Source organism: Danio rerio, chromosome 23 (assembly GCF_049306965.1).
Source record: "Danio rerio strain Tuebingen ecotype United States chromosome 23, GRCz12tu, whole genome shotgun sequence".
NCBI lineage: Eukaryota > Metazoa > Chordata > Actinopteri > Cypriniformes > Danionidae > Danio > Danio rerio.
The window spans coordinates 16,283,843-16,311,479 of NC_133198.1; the positions used below are offsets into that span (position 1 = coordinate 16,283,843).

Below are 27,637 nucleotides of genomic sequence, written 5' to 3' on the forward strand. Positions count from 1 at the left end.
ACACACACACATACAGTCACCACTTCAATTTGTTCCCTTTGCCGCTGTGGCGACGATAGTTGATGCGCAAGCAGCCTTTGACCGTTGAGAGGAGTTTTAACCACAAATTTTCAGCTTTGAGTTTTCACAATACTAAATAGATGGTAATGTATGTGTACCTATATATAATATTGATAATCAAACCCGATACTATTTTTTATGAAAGGAAAGTTTTGGAAGCAGTGTGTAAATACACGTTAGGTCATATAATTTTTTTTATATGTGAAAATTTTGTATGTAAATTTCTAATTCTGTGAAAAATTTCTAATTTTCTGTGAAAAGTTTACAATAGATTATAGATAGATGTGAATTATGTCAAATTATATTAAATTTACATCCATTGCATGTAATATGTCTTTCATTACTATTTATGTTTGCCTTTTTTTAAAGAATAGAAAAAGAAATATCAATAAATTGGCGATGCAGTGGCGCAGTAGGTAGTGCTGTCACCTTACAGCAAGAAGGTCACAGGTCCGAGCTGGGTCAGTTGGCATTTTTTGTGTGGAGTTTGCATGTTCTCCCCATGTTGGTGTGGGTTTCCTCCGGTTTCCCCCCACAAGTCCAAAGACATGCAGTACAGGTGTATTTTGTAATGTTTGTGTGTGAATGAGAATGTATGGGAGTTTCCCAATGATGGGTTGCAGCTGGAAGAACATCTGCTGCGTAAAAAACATATGCTGGATCAGTTGGCAGTTCAGTCTGCTGTGGCGACCCCAGATTAAAAGGGACTAAGCCAAAAAGTAAATGAATGAATGAATGAATGAATATCAATATATTAGTGGGTAAATTTCGGACTCTTTAGGACTATGGTCTCCAGTCTGTTTTGACAGTGAACTACACAAGTGTGATGACTAAATGAACATCACCAGAGAGTTAATAACATCTGTTACCATCCAAGAAAGCATTAACAAAATTTGCTTTTATAAAACATTAACGGCTAAACATCAACAGATCAACCCTTGAATGAGGTATAAAACTTATTGAGGAAATAAGTAGTTCAGTCATAACTGATTGATTACTTCATCAATAGAGGATATTCAACTCTAAATCTTTGATCAAACAGGTCTCAGGTAGAAATGATTTGGGCTGAATCCCCCGATGTCAGTCATACGCGTTTCTCCTCCAGTACAGCATGTGTCGCCGTGGTTCAGACCAGAAGTGGATTGTCCAGCACTGCTACTCCTGCAGCAACGCCGCCATCTGCATGCTCCGAGCTCTTGGTCCTTAGAAGATGACCAACGCACTCATTCAACATCAATTCACTGCCTTTCCTGCGTGGGAAAATATTCATTTGTGATTAGCTGAAGATGTTTGTTCATTCCATCTTTTTCCTGACATTAGCATAAATTATGAGAGTAGCTTCCATTTAACAAAACAATCAGACATTCTGTTTTTTTTTCTTTCTTATTTTTATTTTATTGTCTCGACTTTAAGGTGCAAGTTTGACATGCAGTAGCTGAACAAGGTATTGCACTCCTGGTTCAAAACACAGTAAGCACAGGTTGCCTGATTACCTAAATAAAAGAAATGCCACGCGATAGAAGGAATATTTTCCATTTTATAATGAGCTTTTGTCCTGACCAACACATGAAATTTATTTTAGAAATGGCTCCTATTTTTTGCAGCTGAAATACAGAAAACTGACAATGATCACCTCATGTGCTTTGTTCAGTGTTAAATGCAAATACCCTGAGTCTGAATATCATTTTACAGGACATTTATTGCCTTTTATTTTAATTTATTACTTTTATTTATAATCATCATCTGATACAACGAATGTCAAATTGGATGTAATTTATCTAATGGCTTGGTCTAAACTAGAGTTATTCCATGTTTGCTGATGTGCATATAACATTAAGGTGGGGGGACGGTGTGGGATGTAAAGGGGTAATAGCTGTTAAAAGTATTTTTCATTTTTGGAAATAAAAACTGAATTTCAAAAAAAAAAAAAAAGTATGTTCACTTAGCATGTTTCTTATATGCAATACTGCAAACACATAGTATTTTTATGCTTTAAAAGAGTCAAAAACTTACAGCACCTGTAAAAATGTTTCACTTGTCAATGCAAATTATGTCAGTATATTTTCACGAACAAATTTAACATCCGATCACATTTATAACTCTCCATTAAACAGAAGAAGATGAAAGAAGTGGTGTATAAGGCTGCATTTTGGCATATTTTTTCCATGGTTTTGGTCTTCTGTTGACAATAGCCCCTTTCACACATACAGACCTTTCTGGAAAATTACTGAAAATTTTCCAGAAAGGTCTGTATGTGTGAACAGGCCTTTTTTGAAAATGGCGATAAATTAGTTCCGGCAATTTTCCAGAAAGAGAAGTTGTTAGATTACCGGTAATTTGCCGGAATGCTGAGCTGTGTGAACGCATAAGGATGATTGCTGGAAAGACTGCGTTCACGTCTAGAAAACACTGACGTGAGACATCTAGCCAATCAGAACATTCAGATGCATTTACATCTGCACTGTTTATCAAAATAATTGCCTTATATTTTTTCAGACAATATTAGCTTGTAGATGTTAGTCAGATAACATTTCTATGTTCCCTCCTAATGCCATCTGTGAAAAAAAATATCAATAAAATGCTGTTTGTTTACCTTTAAGCTCTGCTTGATGCGTGCACATGAAGGAGCCGGTGAGCGCCAACACACACACATATTGTAAACATCTTGACATTTGAAAGTGTTCCTCCATATGTTTTCATATAAGTCGTTTACAATACTGAGCCATCACCAGAATTTGTAATGTAAGTTTGTCAATTGTGTAAACATTTAGCCACAGTTCGCGTTTCTGCCTTTGGATGTCTCACAATGCAACTTCAGGAGTGCTAAAGCGATACATTTTTACAAATACAAGTGCGGCCATTTAGAGATCATTTCTGGTTAATGATGTCAGAATTTACTGGTATTTTGGAATGGATGTGGGAACGGTCTATTCCGGAAATATTACGGAACGTCTGTGTCTGTGTGAACACCAATGACTGTAAAAAATATGGACGACGCGACAGCCCCTTTTCCCATTGAACGCCTTAAGGGCAAAACGCCTGCTTGACGGGCACAAAGTGTCGCAAAAAACTGCTGAAATTGGAGCCTTGACATGCGCAGAAGGACAGTCTGATGGAGCCAGAGGAGGAGCCGCGAAAATGAGCGGAGTTGAGCTTCCAACCAAACGCTTTATGTAAAATCAACCACGCCCCCCGAACTTCTCAGCATGCGTTTGCTGTCATATCAACACAAATGGATGTAATAACGTTAACAAATATGAGGGTTTTACATATTCAATCACGCCAGCTCCGGGCCGCAGCGCATAACCTACTTGCGGCGTCGCGGGCTAAATCCGGCTCGCACGCGGCAGCGCCGGCTCGCTCGGCCGCCGCATCTGGCTCGATTGACTCGGGCTAGAATCGGGCAGTGAGTCCAGGCATCCGGAGTAGGTCCAGCAGAGGTAGTCAGTCTGAGCTCTGAGGGGTAAGTCTCCGGCAGGCGAGAATCTAGCCGGAACTGGCCTGAGTGTATTTTGCTATCTGGGTGGTTAGGCGTGTATCAGCAAACTAATAAAGCATTAAATTACTGCTAAAAACAAACTGTTTACAAAAATGAAGATCTGCACTTATTTCAGCACAATAACCAGTGCCTTAATCGACCAGAACCATCTTTCGGGATATTTTATTGCAAGTGTAATAAATTTTTTTATTTGGGCTCAGGTCTCCTTCATTAACACGGAGGAGGCGGGCTTAATGACTTGTACTGTAGCCAGCCCCCAGGGGGCGATCTAACGGCCGAGACCTTCACTCAAACGCAGGCTTGCGGCACACTTGGTGAACACCTTTTTTATGAATTCACCAGTAGTCACTTGAGAAAATTTTCCAGATATTTACCGGTATCACTGTGTGAAAGAGGCTATTGTCTTTTGTGCTAATGGTCCAAGGGTTCATACACATTTTTTCCAAGACTTTTAATTTTCATGACCAAATGTTTCATGTGATGTCTACATGTATGTGGTAACAACATACGCAACAATCTTTTCAGTTTAAATTTATTTTTTAATCTATATCAAATTGTTAAGACTGGAGTTCATTTATTTATTTATTATTGCGGATTGTACTCTGTCTTTTTCTTTTGTCCCGCCTCCTTGTTTTTCTGTTGTCTCATAGGCTCCCATACCGACGTGATTCCCTGTTCTGATTGGCTGCTGGTCGCAAAAGCATGTATAAAAAGGAGCTTCCGGCAGGGATCAGGGAGCTCATTTCTGTGAGTTCGGAGTTTGTAGTGGAGCTCCTGAGTTTCCCTCACTCCTTCGGCTGACGACCAACAACCAACATAGTACTGATGAACATCATTCTTTAAAATGTTTTTGAGAGTTTGAGCGTGTAGGGGTGACCTGCCTATTTATTTGATTACTTTTGACTTTGTTTATGTTTAGGGAGTTAGGTAAACTTTTTTGTATTTTTCTTTAAATAGTAATGGGTAATTTAGTGAATTTATTTTATAGATTCTTTTGTTTGTTATTTTGGCCTGTGGTCACCCTGACGAAATGCTCATTTATATTAACCACATTTTTCTATAATAAATCTATTCATATATACTCTCAACTGAGTGTGTGAGTTTGGTTGTCGATCGAAGGGAATCTTTTGCTTTAAGTTTTGTTTTGTTTGGGAAACCCACCACCCCAACACATTTGTTTTTCCTTCGTTTATTATGCCCTTTTTGTTTCCCCTAGACTTGGGGCGTAATACAAATGTATTTAGATAATGCTTACACAGCACTAATAATGAAAGAGCATTTGACTGGCCAAGAACAGAAAAGAAGTAAAGACAACCGAGCTATATTCAAAGTTTGTTGTTAAACAAATTTGCATGATTTTCCTAAAACTTTTTGTAAAACAATGCCAGACCTGGAAAATGCTGTGTCAACTTTTCCAGGTTTTCCATGACCGTATGAACCCTGTTGGTTAACATACTCATAGTTCATAGTTAACTGAATCTACTCCCAGGAGCAGTTCTGGAAAGGACAAACCTCGAGTAAGCGGGTTTGATGTTAATGAAACCAGAGTTCAGGGTTTAGCAGACAGTAAGTTAACCTTGCTTGCTGGAATACATTTCAGGAGTGAGCTATTTCCTGTTCCAGTGCTGAATTAAAAACATGACAACATTAGATGGTATGTTGAAAGAAAATTTACAGCATCCTGAAATTTGCTGCACCACTTAATCACTTTTAACCAGTGCTTATTTTGTGACTTACAAGGTCCCGGAACAAATCGGGGTAACAGATCCGGCATGTCACCAGAGGATGAAGAGGTGTAGCACGCAAAAGTGGAGACAGGGGTTGGGGCGGTCATTGGATGGCGGTGGGGTGTCGCGGACGGTGGACAAAAGTGAAAGTGAAAAGCGGACGAGGGAGGAGGGCGGTTAAGGAGGGGGATAAGTAAAATGAGGTGCCGGATCAGATTTCAGAGGTGTGAGATCCGGAGAGTCCGGCACAAATTAAGCCCTGTTTTTAACTACTGAGCATTGTCAATAAAACACAAACTAAACTATGTGACACAAAGTGTAATATTACAGTGCAACTCAAGGTTCCCACTTTATGCTTTAGGTGCAAGTGACATCAGGTCACTTGCACCTAAAGCACTTATCATTAATGAAATAATAACAGAAAACAATCTTAATGCACTCTGTCTCACTGAAACCTGGCTGAAACAAAATGACTATATTAGCTTAAATGAAGCAACTCCTCCAGGATTCTTATATAAACATGAGGCTCGTCAAACTGGTCGTGGTGGTGGAGTTGCATCAATCTTTAGTGATTTCCTTAATATTAAACAGAGAAACTGACTTATGTTTAGCTCCTTTGAAGTATTATCGCTTAATGTTCAGCTTCCAGATACTATACAAAAACCTATGTTATCTCTCGCTTTAATCACCATATATAGACCCCCAGGACCCTATGTCAAATTTCTAAAAGAATTTTCTGATTTTATTTCTAACTTACTAGTCAAAACTGATAAAATACTAATTGTAGGTGACTTTAACATCCACATAGATGACGCTAATGATACATTAGGGCTCGCGTTTATGGATTTAATACACTCACTTGGGATAAAGCAAAACGTTGTGGGTCCAACCCATCGCTTAAAGCATACATTAGATCTAATTCTGTCTTATGGAATCGAGGTTATTGACGTAGACATTATACCACAAAGTGATGATATTACAGATCACTACCTCTTACTATATAAGCTATGTTTACCTGAAATCAGCAAACCCGCTCCAATACTCCGCCCTAGTAGAACTATTGTTCCGTCAACTAAAGATGAATTTATAAATAACTTACCTGATCTCTCTCTATTTCGTAATGCACCCGCAAACTCAAATGATCTTGATGTAGTAACCAGCAGTATGGATGCCATCTTTACTAGCACACTAAATACTGTGGCACCCATCAAATTAAAAAAGGCTAGAGAGATTAAAACTGTACCATGGTATAATAGTCATACTCGTGCGCTCAAAACAGCAACCCGCGCCCTGGAACGTAAATGGAAAAAAACTAATTTAGAGGTCTTTAGAATTGCGTACAAAGACAGTATGTCCAGCTATAGGAGGGCTCTAAAATCTGCCAGGACCGAGCACCTGCGCAAACTGATAGAAAATAATCATAACAATCCTAGATTTTTATTTAACACCATCTCTAAATTAGCAAATAATCGGTCATCCTTGGAACAAACTACTCCACCGCAAATTAGTAGTGATGATTTCATGAATTTTTTCAGTAATAAAATAAAAGGCTTTAGACAGAAAATAGTAGATGCCAAACTTTCTGCACCGGCTTATACTCCAAATCCTGTAAATATTTCATTAAATCATAATAATAACCTACACTGCTTCAAAATCATAGAACATGAAGAGTTAGTAAAAATTATAAATAGCTCTAAACCAGCTACGTGTATGCTGGACTCAATTCCAACAAAATTACTGAAAGAGCTGCTACCTGCTATAGGAGAACCTCTTCTTAACATTATCAACTCTTCTTTATCTATAGGCCATGTTCCAAACTCTTACAAGCTAGCTGTTATTAAGCCTATTATTAAGAAACCGCAACTAGACACCAACAACTTAGCTAACTATAGGCCTATTTCAAATCTTCCATTTATGTCTAAAATACTAGAAAAAGTTGTTTCCACTCAATTATGCTCTTTTCTGCAGACGAACAATATTTTTGAAGTGTTTCAGTCAGGTTTCAGGGCTCATCACAGTACAGAAACCGCCTTAGTGAAAATAACCAACGATTTACTCTTAGCTGCTGACCGAGGGTGCGTCTCGCTATTAGTTTTACTCGATCTTAGTGCGGCATTTGATACCATTGACCACAATATCCTCATAAATCGCTTAAAGTCTACAGGTGTCCAGGGACAGGCTCTACAATGGTTTAAGTCATACTTAACTGACCGCTACCAGTTTGTGAATCTTAATGGACAGCCTTCACAAATCTGCCCAGTAAAGTATGGGGTGCCTCAAGGATCAGTTTTAGGCCCTTTACTGTTTACAATTTACATGCTACCTCTGGGAGACATTATTAGAAGACATGGGATCAGCTTTCACTGCTATGCAGATGATACTCAATTATATATTTCAACTAAACCTGACGAGACGTCTGAACTTTCTAAACTAACTGAGTGTATCAAAGACATCAAAGACTGGATGACCAACAATTTTCTTCTCTTAAACTCAGACAAAACAGAATTGTTACTTATTGGGCCTAAATCTTGCACACAGCTGATCTCGCAACTCAATTTACAATTAGAGGGATACAAAGTTAGCTTTAGCTCTACTATAAAAGATTTGGGTGTCATATTAGACAGCAATCTAACTTTTAAAAACCATATATCCCATGTCACAAAAACTGCCTTCTTTCATCTGAGAAATATCGCTAAATTACGAAATATGCTATCCATCTCAGATGCAGAAAAGCTAGTCCATGCTTTTATGACTTCGAGACTGGATTACTGTAATGCTCTATTTGCTGGCTGCCCAGCATCCTCTATTAACAAACTTCAATTGGTACAAAATGCAGCAGCCAGAGTTCTGACCAGGTCTAGAAAATATGATCATATAACCCCAATTTTATCCTCCTTACACTGGCTGCCTGTTAAGTTTCGTATTGAATTTAAAATATTACTTCTCACCTATAAAGCTCTAAATAATCTAGCTCCTGTTTATCTAACCAACCTTCTGTCTCGCTACGAACCAACTCGCTCCTTAAGATCTCAAAATTCAGGGCTTCTGGTAGTACCTAGAATAGCAAAATCAAGTAAAGGAGGTCGAGCCTTCTCTTTCATGGCTCCTACACTCTGGAATAGCCTTCCTGGTAATGTCCGAGGCTCAGACACACTCTCCCAGTTCAAAACTAGATTAAAGACCTATCTGTTTAGTAAAGCATACACTCAATGCATCACCTAGCGGGTTCCACACTGGCTTCTGCATCTTGCTTATATACACTATGAACAGCAGCTACGCTAATTATTCTCTTTATTCTCTATTTTCACCTGGGGATACTCATCCCGAGGTCCTCAGATTAGGCGGAGTCACTGATTGGATCCAAGACCAGCGACGTGATGATCCCAAGGATTCCATATCCGGGACCAGGCCATATCTTGAGCTGCTGCTGCGCTGATGGTCGTGGGGAGTGGAGAACATGTGTCTGATTCCAGCGACGCTCCAGGGACAGACGAGTCTTCATTGAGGCCATCTTCCAGCCTAAACCACGGCGAATGAAGTTCTGCACAAGACTTTTGGCCAGCGGAGAAATTAAAATGGTCGTGCCCAACTGAGTCTGGTTCTCTCAAGGTTTTTTTTTCTTCACTCCCATCAGGTGAAGTTTTTTTTCCCTCTCCGCTGTCGCCACTGCCTCGCATGGTTCAGGATTGGTAGAGCTACGCATCAATGAATTGGCTCTTCAGTGTTTGAACTCTCAGTAATGATTAAATCACACTGAACTGAGCTAAACTGAACTGAACTGAACTTAAAAACTAAAACCTAAACCACACTGTTCCAGTTACTGAACCGCACGGTTCCAGTTACTATGACCATTTATGTGAAGCTGCTTTGACACAATCTACATTGTAAAAGCGCTATACAAATAAAGCTGAATTGAATTGAATTGAATTAATAAATAAATAAATAAAGAAAAAGAAAATAGAACCGACATTAATCCTGCAACCTTCGGACCACCTCTCTAACCAGGGCTCTATCCCTAATCTCTATCCATAAGGCTCTAACCAAAATGGAGGAAAATTAACAAATAAAGAAAGGCTCCTGATGACACACTAAGGTAATGTGAAGTGAAACAGTCATTCCATGTAAGAAACTTAACATTATTTACAATATTATTAGCTTTAATCCATAGCCTGGTCAGTTTTCAGTACATGCCCGCGTGCTGTTCGATTGCACTCTGGATGCTTTTGATGACTAAAGCATGAGGGCTACTAATCACCAATATCTATCAACAAACTGCATCACCTGACCTCCTGTCCAAGCCATTTTATCATCAAAAGGGACCGCACTACTTTTTCATACACAGATTTGAATGCAGCGATTCAGAGGATTAATAAACATAGGCAAATCATCATCATTTATAATTCATGTTCCGTGGGTGTTAAGATTCCAATCTGTTATTGATTAACCTTGAAGTTTACACTGAATGCATTAATCGAACTGAAGAGCAAACAGAAGACTGAGGAGCAGGGGGCGGGCGGGTACGCAAACTGAAGACTGAGGAGCTTTAATTTAAGAAACCACATCACGAATGACCTACCACAACTTCTTCCATCATCATTATATTCCCTTATCACACGGATCAACTGTGACCGGTTACACCCCTAGCTGAAAACATTGTAAATAATGTTCAATTTCTTACACAGACCATTCGTTTCACTTCACTACTAGACATCAGTGTGTCATCAGGAGCCATGGCTATAGATTTGGACTTGTTTGCATGTTTATTTTTTTTATCTAAAAGACCTAATCACTGTTTACTGCCATTATATGAATCACCAAGGACCACGTATTCAGTTCGAAATCATCTAAATAATCTTCTACTGAAGAAAAAAAGTAATTTCTTGGATGACCAGTGGGTGAGTAAATTATCAGGAAATTTCTGATATCTCCCTAAAAATACCTCCCACTCAGTGTTCACTATCAATAAGGATTATTGGTAGTGTAGCCTTATTGTTTGAAATGATTCCTTTCAGTTATTTCATTTCTAAACCAGAAGTGCAACCCATGATTTCTAAAGCAGTAATCACATGTAGAACAAAGGTAGACAAAAGCTGTGATTGTGTTGAAGAACTGCTAGAAGTAATCTCACCTGACGTACGCCCCGAATGCACCCAGTTCACTGAGACAGGAGCTGACTTTCAGAGGAGCTCCGGGTCTGAGCAGGATGTTCTGGACTGGGACGGGCTGGATCTTGTCCATCAGGATGTAGGCTGTTCTCTCACTGGAGTTCTTCAGCTTCTCCAACACTTCGCAGATCTCACTGCCGTAGATATTGTTACCTGTGATGTAGAGTAGGATATCTTTGTGAAATTCTTTTTAATATTTAATAAGTACATTTTAACCTGATCCATAAAACCAGTCTTAAGTTCCACAAATTCCACAAGTTCCAAAAATACACTGTGTATTGTAAACAAAAACTGCTGAGTTCCACACAATGCCTTCACTTTGTCCCAATGCATAAATTAAACATAAAACAATTAAGTTGTCTTTCGGCTCAGCTCCTTCTTTACCACAACGAAAAAATAACTGTGCCTATATGTTTTACATGTCATTTATGTATTTCAAATTTTACATGCATGTTGCATATGCTCAAAAACACCTTATGAGCATATGCACCATTCATGTTAAATCTTAAATACATAAATATGACATGTAAAACATTTAACTGTTTAGGTGATTGTATTTCCTTCATTTTTCTTCAGCTTAGTCCCTTTATTCATAAGGGGTCGCCTCTGCAGAATGAACCGTTAACTATTCCAGCATAAGTTTTACGCAGTGGATGCCCTTCCAGTTGCAACCCAGTACTGAAACACCTATAGACACTCATACACTACAGCCCCAATTTAGTTTAATAAATTCACCTATGGCGCATGTCTTTGGATTCTGTGAGAAACTGGAGCACACGGGGGAAACCCATGCCAACACGGGGAGAACATGCAAACTCCACACAGAATTGCCAACTGAGCAAGCGGGGACTCAAACCAGCAACCATCTTGCTGTAAGGTGACAGTGCTAACCACTGAGCCACCGAGTCACCATGATTGTATTTTAAATTGTTTCACACTTCTTGATGACAAATAAGTTAAACCTTGTGAATTGAAGTATGACAGTTTTCATATGATAATTTGTTTATATTATGGGGCTGCAGTCAAATTAACCAATAGGCTACAATTTAGCTATTTGTATTTATTCTTTTTTTTTTTCATTTAATGAAATGTGGTTGACGCCCTTTCTCTCTGTCTTTATAAAAAATTAAGACTGATTTGTAATAGAATTTTTTTGTGCTTTAAATTATTATAAAAATTGTAAAATTAAAAAATGACTTTAAATAACCACTTAAACCATTAAAATCTTACTCAGCTTTGTTAATAAAAAGATTTGTTAATTGGTATGTTTTGCTTTATTTTCATACAGAAATTTGTACCAAGAAGCATGTATTGTTACTGGAATTAGTATCAAATACTGAAATTTTGGTACCATGTCTACTTTAGGCTGCACTGTAATCCATATATAGGGCAATGTGTGTAATATGTAAAGACAGAATTTATCAAGCCATCAATTGATTCATCAAAATATATATTTTTTGTGGCATAAACCACTTTTACTAAATTAAATATTAATGCGTGTTCAGTAAATCATGTTAAAAATTAATGAAAATACTTTCATATGTTCAAAAAATAGGCTGTAATACCCCCTTTCATCCCTGACCCACATTTTAGACATCTTTGCTTTTGATTTTAAACCTTGACTCTTACAAAACATTTCTTATTTTGTGCTATTACTACTAAATGGGCAACACACCCATCATAACACATTGGCTAATGCAGGATGATTGATCACATGCTGTACTTGACGTCTTCCCCCATGGGTGTACAGTACAAACGCATGACAGGACTTGTGATACTCACCTCCTCCCTCCCTCTGAGGCTTCAGCACATACTGATCTGGATTGGCCAAAGCCATCGCTACGGTATTATCACCTTCTTCCCCCTATGGAAAGACAGGACATCCATTTAAATGTTTTTAGAGAAATGCTGTAAAGTAGTTTATACAGTGGCGCTCAATATTGCTTCTGACAAAGTGTAAAACTTTTTCTAATACGTAATACAGTTAAAGTCAAAGTTATTAGCCCTCACTGTGATTTTTTTTTTCAAATATTTCCCATATGATTTTTAACAGAGCAAGGATTTTTTTTCACAGTGTTTGCAATAATATTTTTTCTTCTTGCAAAAGTCTTATTGGTTTTATTTCGGCTAGAATAGAAGCAGTTTTAAATTTAATTAAAGCCATTTTAAGGTTATTATTGAGCAATATTTTTTTCAGATTGTCAACAGAACAAAACATCTTTATACATAAAAAAATTGCCTAATTACCCTAACTTACCTAGTTAACCCTATTAACCTAGTTAAGCCTTTGAATATCACTTTAAGCTGAATATTACTATCTTGAAAAATATCTAGTAAAATATTATTTACAGTCATCATGGCAAAAATAAAAGAAATTATTTATTAGAGATTAGTTCTTAAAATAAGCTATTATGTTTAAAAATATTCTTTCCATTAAACCAGAATTTGGGGAAAAATATACAGGGCGCAAATAATTCTACAACTGTATTTAAACTAACATTATTATTACACGCCTCTCCAGAATACTTGATTTTGCTTGGTCAATCATGACATTCCAAAGGTATACATACATACATATATATATATATATATATATATATATATATATATATATATATATATATATATATATATATATATATATATATATATATATATATATATATATATATATACATATATATATATATATATATATATATATATACATATATATATATATATATATATATATATATATATATATATATATATATATATATATATATATATTAATGTTAGTTTAAATACAGATGAAGTCAGAATTATTTGATGTTATTCCCAGCAAACGACCCTTAAAAATAATAACAGGCTCATCCAAGTACTTTGAATCATCTTGACTGCTAGTGAATACATTAGTATATAGTGGTCCCTTGCGATAACGCGGGTCACGTTTTGTGAACTTACAGTTTCACAGATTTTTTTCAAGAAATTTAACATTATTATTTATTTATTATTTTTTATTTTTACATCGCATTGTGCTCTGCGTCCTGATTAGCTCATTGAGTTCTGCATCCTGACTGGCTGTAGACCAGTCAATCAATCTCCTCTGAGCAGTGGCTCCTGTACAGAATGCGTTCAGCTTGCCAAATTTACACAAATCTAGAAGTAAGTGTTGTACTGTATGTATGCATGTTTTCTCACAATTTCGACGAAACGTTCTGCATCGTCAAAGGCACCTGCTGTAGCACTCAAAAGGAAGATGCTAACCATTGCACAAAAAGTTGGACATAAGTTGGACATAAGAGTTGGACAACAAACAAAAAGTTTACAAAAAGTTGGAAATGTTAACGGAAGGTAGAAGTTAGGTGGCTGTAGGGCGCCATTACAAAATAAAGAAATGAGAATCAAATAGTTTTGATCTTTGGTTTCATTCTATAATACTGGACTTGTTTTTTCTATAAAGGTTTGAACAAGAGTGTCTGTTTAAGTAAAGTGTATAATGAGGGGTTTTCCAACCCTAAAACATCTATAATAATTGTAAAAAATAAAGCTGACTACTTCGCAGATTTCTATTTTTAGAACCTAACTCCTGCAACGAGAACCACTATATACACATAGACACACAATATTATGCAATATGCCGTTTGAAACATTTTTTCTTCCAGTAAACTTTACGTTTAATTAAACTGCTGCTAAAATTTTACAGCTCAGTTCAATGTTTGTGCCTAATTCTTTAGTTTTTTTGGTAAGTAACCATTTTGAGTCAGGCTGCTGATGGACTTTATTCTTTGAGATCAACCGGCTGGTTATAAATTTAAAAAAATTAATCACGATTTAACGTTCTGATTTGATTTCATTTGTCCCTTATTTAAATATGTGTTGTCAGTTTCCTTAGAACAAAATCTAAATACTTTTACATTTAATGAGTTAAAAGATATGAATATGGTATAAATATATCTAGCTGTAGAAAAAGCGAGATCTATTTTGTAAAGTTCTATGAGATTCTACTTTTATCAAACTTCAGTAATTCTCTCGATTTTTTTTTAATACTTCAAATAAATTTAATGTACTGTTATAGTTACTGATGAAGCATTATCGGGTTTCATTTTAAGGTATCGCATAAGAAACGAGTGATGAAAAATGACAGATTTCAAATCAAATTCCTCAATTTGCAAAGGTTGTTATGCTCACTTGAGGTGGTTTCAGACTTTTCAAGACATTTCAAACAAAAATGACACATTTGCTGAGGAAAATCTGATGAGGCAAACATTGCACCCATGTGATTAATCACCATCATCAATCTCCATTATATTTGCCTTGTTCACAGTTGGTTACTAGGTTACTAATACTACAGTCATGCGTTCTAAAAACATGATAAACACGACTTCACATTTGGGTTTTTCACCGTTTTTTTGTAAACTTTAAAAAGATTCGCTTTACGTTAAGCTATTTTTATGCTAAGCTACGTTGCATTACGCTATTTTTGTTAGTAATTAAATCTCATGCAGTTATCGAAAACTATTTAAATTCTCTGTGTTTACAAGGTTTGGGTTTGAGTAAAATATGAAGAGCTATTCATATTTCTTCTAAATTTCAACTAAAAATTTTATATATATTTTTAGAAAATTTATTTGGTTTTCACTTGTTTTGATTGAACAATCTGGAATATTCCACCAAATATTGACATCTTAACTTTTCTGAAGTTAAAACGTTCCTTTTGTTGACTATAAATGAAAATAACCATGTCTACCATGTCCAGCGTGTACAGTCCAGCAAAAGTCGCCCGGATCTGAGCAACTGTTTCAGGTTCGTCAGGGAAAAAGCACTCCAGAACACCTGGCCGGGCTAATTCCTGCTGGACTTTCTTAGTCCCAGCGAGATGAGTGCTGATATCTGGACACTTCACTGCCACGGAGCGCTCCATCATCAAACGCACCTCCCAGCTCTGAAACCCGAATCACACATCAAACCAATTGTATTTCTAATAAGAGTCTGGCTTTACTACAGGGAAATAAATCCTCACCTGCTCTGAGGTGTAGTTTTGAGGCATGTATCCATTTCGGAAGTAGACAATGGCTACCTCATGGCCATCTCTGAAGGATGAATTATTTAATGAATTAGAAAAACATAAAATGCTTAACCTTTGTGTAATGTACAAATTTACTACACTTTCATTAGGTTGGTGGCCGTTTTTGCCCGATTGACTTCCATTATAACTAAATTTTTGGGTAGCAAAGCTATGACACGATATAACTATGAAATCATGTGTCACTGTTACTGTAGATTATCAGCTGACAGCATTAATCTTTTAGATAGGCCTGTCCAAAAAGGTTTTGTGCTTTCATATGGAGTTCTATGTAGTAAAACAACTAAATATAGTGTGCTAGCATAAATACACTTACTAGGTTTTTGTTTACTCCATGTAGTTCTGAGAGCCGAAGTGCTTATTATGATTTTTTTAGACATTTTAAGGTAAACACACACACACACACAAAACCACAAATAATCAAGAGTACATAATAATATGGTGCCATGAATTGCAATCAAGAAACTATGTTATAATGAAAGTCAATGGCTCAAAACTAGCCACCAACATAACGAAAGGGTAGTAAATTTGCTCAGTTTATTGTTGAGCTGTTGACAATTTTCAAAGCATTGCCCAAAAATCTGTGTCGGCATAAGAGTCAGAAAAGCATGTAAATGTTTTTAATGACTGAAAACCAATACATTTCTATGTTTTGTATGATGCAAAAAAAAAAGAGATATAGGTCATTTTTAACAATAATTCACATTTGTAGTGTATTTTTGTGCTGGTACCATGGCAGATTTAGGCCTGAAATTTATTATAAAAAAGTGACTAAAGTCAGCCATTAACAACCTATTAATTCAAATGATTTGCTCGAAATGGCTGATTCATGGTGAAGAAAACAAGATGGCTGCCTTAATGAATGTATGGCTGACGTGCCATTTACAATAGTGCATCTTCCTTTTAAAATTTCATTTTAGGATGAAAACACCCATGGTTTAGACTGGCATTTTTAATCTTCTTCAGAAAATAATCTCTGTTCACACATATTTTGCTGCAATCCACAATTGCTATTGTGTAATTGTCATATGAGAGAAATTTGATCAACCAGGGAACATTGGTAAAACTTAAAAAATATATATATATATATTTAAAGAAAAAATATATCAAAAATGGTTAAAAATAAATAAATAAATAAATAAAATACTGACTAAAATATAAAGTTGATTATATAATCTCTTATATATGTCTCCAGGTGCCTTTGGTTTCCCCCACAGTCAAAGACATGTGGTACAGGTGAATTTGTAGGCTAAATTGTCCGTAGTGTATGAGTGTGTGTGTGAATGTGTGTGTGGATGTTTCCCAGAGATGGGTTGCGGCTGTAAGGGCATCCGCTGCGTAAAAACTTGTTAGATAAGTTGGCAGTTCATTCCGCTGTGGCGACCCCGGATTAATAAAGGGACTAAGTCGCCAAGAAAATGAATGAATGAATGAATAATCTCTTATAAAACACAAAACTCTTTCATAACTTGAATTAAAAGCTAATTTTAGCAGTATTCCAATTACCTTTATCATGTATTCAATGCTTTTGGACTCTTAAGACGCATTTTCATTTTATTTTATATACTTGGCAACTTCAGCTGAGCTCACACATTGTTAGATCTATAATGATGATATTATTGCAGACAGTAAATATCGCACAGCTCTACAATATTAGCATTAGTGTGTTAAAGATTTAAGACACCCTCGAGTACTTTTTTGAGATTGTAACAGATTTGTGTGTGTTGAGCATCAGTTAAGACAACATTAGCACCTGTCAGCTTTATTTGTTGGGAAAACTGGATAATTTTGAGCTTTTGTAAGCTAATTTCATCCTCCAGGTTTAAAATAATTTTTAGGGTGAAATCAAAAACAGTGACGTAGCGCAAAATTGCAAGTGGAGTGATGATGTGTCGGTTTCTCATTATTATTCATAGTCGAGTTTTCTTATCCTATGAGAAGACTCGGCTTTTAAATTGTTCATGAGAGGATGCTTTCCGAAGGCAAGGCAGACCTGCCAAGCTGTGAGACCCAATGACTGGGTGAGACCACGTCCGCGCATGGCAAGCAATATTTAGCCTTCATGAAGGGTCATAACGTTATGTGTTTATATCCATGGTTCACATGGTTTGCTGCATGTGTTTCCCCACGATGCTGTTCAGGGCGGATACAGCAAAGCTGTCGGTGTTAGTTTGTTACTATTCAGACACATCGCCTTTCTCCATGCTGTTGTGTTTGCCTATTTTTAAAATCCTCCGGATTACCGGCAAGGTTAATGGTTGGAACAGACAGGGCAAGAGACCTGCTGCACTGCCATCCACTGTGTCTACATTCAGACCAGGGATTCAGTAGGAGAGTAGTCCTCCTCCATTTAAAATGTTTACATCATTATCTTTATAATGATATAACAAAATGTGGTTATGTGTATATTAAATTACGAAATTAAATTACTGTTTATTTCTGTGCATTTTAACTTTGTAAACAATAAAATCATGGGTCTCCTCATGATTTCTGTCTGACTTTGTGCGTCAAGTGACAGTTGTTCGCTTCCCTCTTTCTCCCCTGCTCTGCCGGCCACGTCCACTCCTCCCTCTACTCACAGCGCTTCAAGACCATCATGAAGCATTTTTTTTTAAATACTGGGATTAACTTAAACCGAAAGAGGGGGATTTCATAGCCCTTTAATATGATTAGCTCTACAATATTAGCATTAGTGTGTTAAAAACACAGATGAGAAATGTCTGATATTAAATCTTAAATAACTCACACGAAGAGCCTCTTGCTTTCATCCAGAGATCCAGTCCTGAAAACATCTTCAAATTGTCTTCTTATTACAGGTATATTTCTGTATGTACAAAATAACAAATCATAACTTCAATACCAACAAATGTTCTTGGATAGGGAAAGAGGAGGCAGAAATGTTTTGCACAATCCCGATTAGAGCACTTCCTGTACCTTTTCCACAGCTCGTTCTCCACATATCGATGGTCATAAATATTCCTCTGTACATTCTCAACCAGAAACAAAACCACTGCCCTGAAAGGAACGAAACCAGACGTGAAGTTACTTTATCATTGTGATTGCAAAGTAAACATTTCTTAATGTGACAATAAAAACTATGAGCGACTACAACAATAGCTTTTGTAATCTGGTGCATGAATATTTTAAGTGCAAGTACGTTACAGTTTGGGGTCAGTACACAGTTTTTTTAAAGAATTTTTTTTAAATGATATAAAAAGACTTTTATTAAAAGGAATAATTCACAAAATAATCTTTCATCTTTTAATCCTCCTCATCTGTTCCAAACCTGTTTGAGTTTCTGAATTCTGTCAAACCCAAGAGAAGATATTTTGAAAAATGTATTTAAAAAAAAAACAATGACCATTTTTCTTACAATAAAAGTAAATTTTCAGCGTTGTTGAAAATATCATCCTTTATGTTTGTGTTCCACAGAATAAAAAAATCTCATTCATTTTTGCAAGCACTTAATGGTGAGCAAATTGTCATTTTTAAGTGAACTATTCTCTTTAGGTAAGAATGTATTACATGAATCAAACATGACAGTAAAGTCATATATAATGTTAAAAAAATTGCTTTGAACTTTCTATTCATAAAGAATACTATACATGTCAATATTTATCCTGGGTTAAACTCAAAACCAAAATGAAGTATTTGAAAAGGTAGATTACATAAAATGTCAAAGCAAACATAGATGAATATAGATGAACTTCAGCTGGGTGGAGCAAACGTCACAATCGCTCATGTTTTCTGCGAAAGTTCAAATAATTCAACTCGAGAGGATAATTTACTTGAGGTCAAAAACATCCTATGAGTGAACTAGAGTGATTGACTTCCATAGTATTTTTGTTCCTACTATGCGTGTCAATGGCTGCTTTCTTTTCCAAATTTACATTCCGTTTCGTGTTCAACAGAAGAAAGAAATTCATTAAAGATTGGAACCAATTTCATGTGAATAAATGGTGGGAAAAAATGGTGGGAATCATTTTTGGGTGAACTGTCCCATTAAAGCATAGGTCTCAAACTATATAAAATATATAAAATACGTTGCACAATAAAAATAAAACTAATTTTAATATGAATTTTTAGCAAATAAGCACCTTTAATGTGTTTATGCCTTTATTAAGATTTTCATGATAAGGTTTACTTTCACAGTCTAGTTTAGGGAAACTCCTGAGACAAGTTATATCTTTGAACTTTAATAATTAATCTATATACTTCTAAAGAGAGTTTGGTGCTCAAGTCTGCACCGATGCATCCTCTATATCAATATCTCATCTGTGATCTTTCACACATCCTCCATTCTAGCGGCCTTGAGTTTTGGAACTGAACTTTGGCAGTTCATGATGACATTACACGAGGACGCAAGATCTCTGAAGAACACGTATAGAGAAACAGCCAGTGTTTTGCTCTTACTCTAATTAAATATACCTGATCCAGCGAATTAAGGTGTTGAAGACTACAAGAAACTATTAAGTAAGTGTTAGTTGGAGCTGGTTGGAGCTAAACTGTGCAGAGCTGCGGCCCTCCAGGAATTGAGTTTAAGACCATTGCTTTAAAGCAACATAATTATTTTAACCATTGATAATAACAAGATATGTTTCCTGAGCTCTTAATCAGCATGTGACAATGATTTCTAAAAAAATCAGCTTGGCCTTCAATTTAATCCAATTAAATTAATTCATGTATAGACACCATTTTTTAACACACCTCTTGGATCCATAAAGCTCCCAGGCCTTGGCCAAACCTTTGGCCAGACCTGCTGCTGGGTTGTTGTCGAGAACAAGACTGCACTCATCTGGCAGGTTTGCCACCTTCAGAATGTGCCTTTACACAAATGAGAAGTTTATCAGAGATTAACCATCATACAACAAACACCATTCAGTCACCACAGAAACCTTAATGCAAAATTTGCTTCAATTGAAATAGCCTTTATAGAGTTGTTGTTGTTTTTAGCTTTAAAGCGGACCTATTATGACCCTTTTACAGTGTGTATGAGTGTACAGTGTGCTCAGTGTTTTAGAGTGTGAAGTTTCAGCTCAAAATACCTCATAAAATATTGATTACAACTCTTTGAAACGGCCTTTGATGCCCTAGGCAAATTGTGCAGTTTTGGCGACTGTCGCTTTCAATATTGTGCTCTTTTCAAAAGAGGGCAGAGCTACACATGTCTGTGCATCAGCATATGTCTATGAAAACTGAAAATATCAACAAAATGGTTAAGAAAAAGGTAGTCTAAAGAGATTACGGTGTTCATTTGTGCATTCTAAAACTCCACATTTATAATGCCTCTTTGTCGCTGGCATTATCTTCAGCAGGTAGGGGTTGAAAACTTAACGGCCGCTTCTCACTCAGGGGTGTCTATGCCAACAAGGAAGAGATTAATGGAGTGGGGACACTAATGGGTGGGGTTTTCCCCGTCTGATGACACGTACAAAGGGAGAATCACATTGTTTTTTATGAAGTGTGATTACAACAATAGAATTAATTACTTTTTACCATTAGACAGCAGATATAGCAGTACATTGTTGCCACACAACTGTGTTTAAACAACTCATAAAAGTGATTTTTTTTTTGCATAATAGGTCCACTTAAAATGTATGGTCAGACTTACCGATGGACATCTGGTGTTCGTGAAGCAAGACCACCAAAACTCGCAGCAATAGTGTTGATTTCAATCTGCTTCAGAGATGTTCGACCGTCTGGACTGTGGTCTAACATGTAGTCTGAGCGATTCAGACCCACTACTATTTTCTTGAATGAAAGAGGAGTTAAATAAATTAAGATTTACATCTATATAACAAATTGATTACTTTTCTTTTTTTATGAATTTAAACAGTGATGTAACTTTTTTACGTGAAATTTAAAGGGATTTGATTTACACAAAACAAAACAAAATTCTACTCATCATTCACAAACCTGTTTTTTTTTTTATTCAGTTTAACACAAAAGAAAATATTTAGAAAAAAATGCCGGAAACTAGTAAACATTGACTTCCATGGTATTTGTTTTTCCTGCTGGATGTCAATGATTACCAGTTTCTAACATTCTTCACAGTATCTTCTTTTGTGTTCAGCAGAAAAAAGAAACTTGTCAATGTTTGAAAGCATTTGAGGATGAGTAAAAAGTGGGTTTGTTGATTTTTGGGTGAACTATCTCTTTAAATGAATCAGCAAATGAGTGGTAAACAATTACCGGTATACCTGAGCATGGCCCTCCTGCTGAACTTGTTTGTAGATGTTGAAAAGTCTGGCTGTAAAATCGTCAACTTTGATGGTGCTTTTGAAGTAATAAAAAAAAGATACTTAATACAGCAACATTATTACTAACAGTAAAGCCTCCATTACAGGGATGCACAATTTTTTTCGTATGAGGAGCCAAAAACCAAATATCTTTGAAAGCCGTGTGCCGAAGGAAAATATCAAACTATAATACATTAAAGTTGCATTTCATAATATTTTTCATAACATTTCAACATTAACAGAAAACATTACTTTAAATCATATTAACTAATTCACAATAACTTTTAAATTATAACTTACAGCGATAAAAACAATTACATTTACACTCACCGGCCACTTTATTAGGTACACCTGTCCAACTGCTTGTAACACAACTTTCTAATCAGCCAATCACATGGTAGCAACTCAATGCATTTAGGCATGTAGACATGGTCAAGATGATCTGCTGCAGTTCAAACCAAGCATCAGAATAGGGACAAAATTTGATTAAAATTACTTTGAACCTGGCATGGTTGTTGGTGCCAGGCGAGCTGGTCTGAGCATTTCAGAAACTGCTCAGCTACAGTACTGGGATTTTTACACACAACCATCTCTAGGGTTTACAGAGAATGGTCCGAAAAAAAAGAAAATATTCAGTTAGCGGCAATTCTGTGGGCGCAAATGCCTTGTTGATGCCAGAGGTCTGAGGAGAATGGCCAGACTGGTTTGAGCTGATAGAAATGCAACAGTAACTCAAATAAACACTTGTTACAACCAAGGTATGAAAAAAAGCATCTCTGAACACACAACACGTCCAACCTTGAGGCGGATGGGCTACAGCAGCAGAAGACCACACCGGTTGACACTCTTGTCAGCTAAAAACAGGAAACTGAGGCTACAATTTGCGCTGGCTCATCAAAATTGGACAATAGGAGATTGGAAAAACGTTGCCTGGTCCGATGAGTCTCCATTTCTGCTGCGATATTCAGATGGTAGAGTCAGAATTTAGCGTCATAAAAGCAACATGAAACATAAAAGCATGGATCCGTCTTGCCTTGTATTAACAGTTCAGGCTGCTTGTGGTGGTGTAATGGTGTGGGGGATATTTTCTTGGCACACTTTGGGCCCATTAGTACCAATTGAGTGTCATGTCAATGCCACAGCCTACCCGAGTATTATTGCTGACAATGAACATGTAAGGTTAAAGTGGCTGGTGAGTGTATATCACAGTGGAGTTAATGCCAAATAAAGTTATGGTTTGGGTACAGTATTTAACCGGCTGCTCACTGCAACCAGACCATTACAGTGACTAACTGGCAACAGTGTTGGCGGTATTCCACAGTAAAAAAAAAATGGTTAAGGTCTAAGAGTGCAGCCTCTGAAACCTCAGTTTGGGACGACCTGCAGCAGAGCAATCGTACTATACCTGGCCAGTGTGTCCTCTAAAAAACTGTGATTCTGGCTGACCCGGTCCACCAAGCGGTTAAACTGTGTCTGCACTGCCAGTGCCTGATGAAAGAGTGCTGCTGGCACCGATGTGGGAAACAATGTGAATGGTGCATAACTCACCACCTATCAAAAAATACAGATTTATGGTTTAAATATTTTTATTATAAGAAATTTTAGCAAACATTTACTTGTAAATATATATATTATATATATTACATATATTTATATACAAACATAAACCTTACATTTTAACAATAAGACAAAAAAAAAAACAACCAACAGTCATACAAATAATTAAACAATAAAATAAACATGCATTCCCCCAACCAACCAACCAACCACCAGTGCTCTGCAAAGGTAAAAGTAGGTACTAAAGGCATAGTGAACATATTATTCACAAGTTTGTAGAAAGGAAATAAAAAGGGGACCAATTATTTTTTTTTTTTTCAAATAAAAAATCTTGTCAATAGGGGTATACCGATTTTTTTCCAGATGAAATGCACCCGTTAACTCTGTCAGCCATAATTTAAGCGTTGGAAATTATTTTTTCTTCCAAAACAAAAGGAAAAGTTTGTTGGCAGAGATCAACCCATTATAACTGTTGTTACACTAGTGTAACTCTCAAACTTTTTTCAGAAACTTCAAACACAAACACAGATTTAATTGAGTGCACTAGAGATATAATAATATGAAAATTTAATATCACTGAACAAAATGATCATGCTTCATAATAACCAATCATGCTTTCAATGGTAATGACAATTTGAAACATTAATAAAAATGTATCTTGTGTACACTATAATATGCATCTACAGCACCAGAGCCATTCAGTCACTTCTGATTGAGCGAGAGGTTTCTGACAGTGTCCACTCGATGAAGCAGAACTAACACTCCATAATCCAGAAACAAAAACGGCCAGAGGACACACAGAATTCCAGACATGACTGGGACAAGATGTCGCTCAGTGCTTCAGTCAAAACACTCACAAAATAATTGCCACCTATGAGTCTGGACTAGACATTTTAGCTCTGAAATGCTACAAGGGAAAGCTTTATTTGTATTAAGATAAAATGAAAACCACAAATTTAGCTCAAAACCTATGCAGATAAACAAAAAGTACTATACATCAGAAAATAATAATACATTTAATACAATAATACACGTTATAATATCACACATTAAACAATGAATTGTCATGCTTTGCATTAAGGTTTTGTGGTTAGTTAACATGAATTCTAAATGAACAATACTTGAACAGCATTTATTAATCATGGTTCAGCATTATAAATAATAATAATAATAATAATAATAATAATAATAATAATAATAATAATAATAATAATAATAATAATAATAAGTTTTTACCAATAAACATAATAAATATTTTGCATACATTTTACCACAAGTAAACATGCATTTCTTTATTATATTTCTAAGTAGATAAAGACGTTCTCTTACTTCAGGAGAGTTTGGCGTGTCTTTGGTCCGCATCAACACTCCATGTAACAGCGCCGTGTCTTTTGCTATCTCCTCTAAACGTTTGATCAGGTTTTCATCTTTCAGGGTGTCCTCCAGTTTGACAGACATAGTACTAAATCTGCAGTCAGAATAAAACACATTTGATTCATTTTATAAGCAAATGCTTCACTTGTCGGAGTCTGATTTTCAGGGAGCTAGACATTTTCATATACAAGTCAAGATTATTACCGCTTCTGTGATTTTTTTTTTCTTTTCCAAATATTTCCCAAATGAAGTTGAACAGAACAAGGAATTTTTCACAGTATTTCCATAATATGTTTTCTTCTGGAGAAAGTCTTATTTGTTTTATTTCAGCTAGAATAAAAAGCAATTTTTTTTTTTACATTTTAAGGTTAATATTATTACCTCCCTTCAGCAATAGATTATTTCAATTGTCTACAGAACAAACCATTGTTATACAATGGTTTGCCTAATTAACCTAGTTAAGCCTTTAAATGTCACTTTAATCTGAATATTAGCATCTTGAAAAATATTCAGCAAAATATTATGTATTATCATCATGGAAAATATAAAATAAATCAGTTATTACTAATTAGTTAATAAAACTATTATGTTTAGAAACTTTCTTTCCGTTAAACAGAAATTGGGGAAATATACAGCAGGCTAAAAATAACTGTACATTATTTTCCTGTAATGGAAGCACCATCAAATTAAACTTAAATGAAACACATTTTATTTTCTTTACAAGGCCTGTGTTATTATTAAAGATATTAAGTTATTATGTGCAGTTATTATGCAAAAACAAAAAACACACATACACATCTACTTAAAACAGGCTTGTCTAATTTCCTAACACCCACATTACAAGTATAAATGTCAAAAACGTGATGTATAGTAGATAGAAAGCCTGAAATTCATGAGTTTTCTCATTTCAAGTGACTTTTGTAAAAATAAAATGTTAAAATATGGATGGAAATAGGCATAAGACGATATGGCAATGTACAATGTATAACGCAGTTTGGAAAAAAATCAAGGTTTTAAAATCGCCAACATTTTCTGTAATACCGTTCCTATGGTATATGTAAGATACTTTACTTTACTTTACTTTACTTTACTTTACTTTACTTTACTTTACTTTACTTTACGTCCACAAGTGGAATTTTTTCTTTGGCTTCACCACACAACCACATCAGCGTTCACATTACACACATCACAGAAAAAACAGGCAACACAAATACATTCAATGTTGTAACTTATATCACATTAAAAAAGTCAATTTATAACCCTATACATATCTTTTTTAGGATAACAGTATTTTTAAGCAGAAAAGATCTCCAAAGATGCCATTTTAAATTGTAAAGAAATCAGTGTTTTTGAAACTAATGAAGACTTAATGAAAACTTAATGATTCATTTAAATTATTTAGCCTGGCATGTTTACTGCTCCAAAATATTATAAACGTTTCTTAAATTAAAATATATTGTGTTCAATGAGGGAGAAAAGTTTTTTTTTTTTTTTTTTTACCCAGACATTTAAAATAATATATTTTAGAGCAGTAATCACAATACAATGAAACTGTGATAATTTTAGCCAAGGTTATCATACCGTCAGAATCTTATACCGGCACATGCCTAGATGGAAACTGTATTCCATGATCTTTCAGTGTTAAGCATACGTTCATGTAAAAAATGTCCTAACTAGTACTTAATTAAACTTGTAACATTATAAGTAATCATACAAAATACCATTTTAAACCACTACAAACTTCTTAATGCCAAATGGCTAAAGGTTTTAAAGAAAGTATGAGATTTAAATTTTAAAAATAAGGAGTATTTTGGGCTGTACAGCAATTTCTAATGAAAACCTTTAATATATGAAAAATGTATATTGTTTCATGACATTTTTATAGATAATTCATCTATTTTTCTTAGACTTTCAACTATTTCTACATTGAACAATATTTTAATAGGTGTGTTCTGTGAATCATGCTAAAATGTATAAGTAGTATTGTATATATATATATATATATATATATATATATATATATATATATATATATATATATATATATATATATATGTGTGTGTGTGTATATATTTACTTTATTTTATATATAATGGCTGTAATAAACTTCAATTGTTCTTTGTAAAAATGCATTTTGGTTTTTGACCCACATACATCTTTCTGATATAATAAATAACACATTAACATACACCTCCTTATACTGTGTACAATATTTACTAGCTTTACTGGGACTTTGCACTAACGTTACGCTCCCAGAAAGGGGAAGTGACATATTTACGACTTCATTGAATCGCAATTGAATGAAACTGTAAACAGTATAAGATGCTAAAGGTAGCGTTATATGATGATGAAACGATCATATCTCTACACTCACCATGACACGGCATAACTTCACCCTATTACACTCACAAACAGCACAGTAGGTGGATGTCAACAATTAGCCCAAATAGTTGTAGAGTTAAGCCAAACCTGATAGTCGCGGGCTCTGTTTGGTCTCTCCTGCGCCTCTGAAGGTCGTTGTTTACAGTGAGTCTGTATAATATATTTAATGCCTATTCACCTGCTCTGAAGGTGATGAGACTGACACAAATGAAGTGGCTTCAGGCGTGCTAATAGATATGTAAATGTATGTGTGTGTGCGTGTGTGTGTGTGGCGCTGTTTGTATCAATGGCTGACAGCGACCAATCAGCGAACAGGATAGTTATGACGCAAAAGTCGACGTGCCCGCGCAGCATTTCTTTTGTAATGAACGCAATGTGCTTAATTTCCAACCCATGATGAATCAAACTAAGACAAGATTGAATATCTTGCTTTAAAGTGATTTATCCCTGAATGGGAGGGCTTTTACTGTCCAAAGCAGAATTTCTGTCTGTGTCTAGCTCTAGACATGCCATCCAATGTACAAAGAATTAGATCAAATACTATTTAATTTATTTTTTGTTTATTT

The 27,637-nt window shown here is 35.6% G+C and overlaps 1 protein-coding gene across 3 annotated transcripts; it reads right to left on the reverse strand.

Annotated features, from left to right (window-relative positions):
* Window positions 1-818: 818 nt before the first annotated feature.
* On the reverse strand, window positions 819-27,366 carry gss (glutathione synthetase). 3 transcript variants are annotated; one of them, XR_012398321.1, is made up of 15 exons: window positions 27,159-27,366; window positions 24,645-24,783; window positions 23,164-23,309; window positions 21,720-21,795; window positions 21,131-21,270; window positions 20,227-20,343; window positions 18,454-18,534; window positions 18,266-18,343; window positions 15,457-15,526; window positions 15,184-15,378; window positions 12,234-12,315; window positions 9,039-10,604; window positions 3,871-5,741; window positions 2,343-3,018; window positions 1,460-2,276 (listed from the first exon to the last, which is right to left on the reverse strand). XR_012398321.1 is itself a non-coding variant. In NM_001006104.1 (13 exon segments), coding segments are annotated over 12 exon segments (1,428 nt in total). In that variant the 5' UTR covers window positions 24,774-24,783; window positions 27,159-27,341; the 3' UTR covers window positions 819-1,186.
* Window positions 27,367-27,637: the final 271 nt, after the last annotated feature.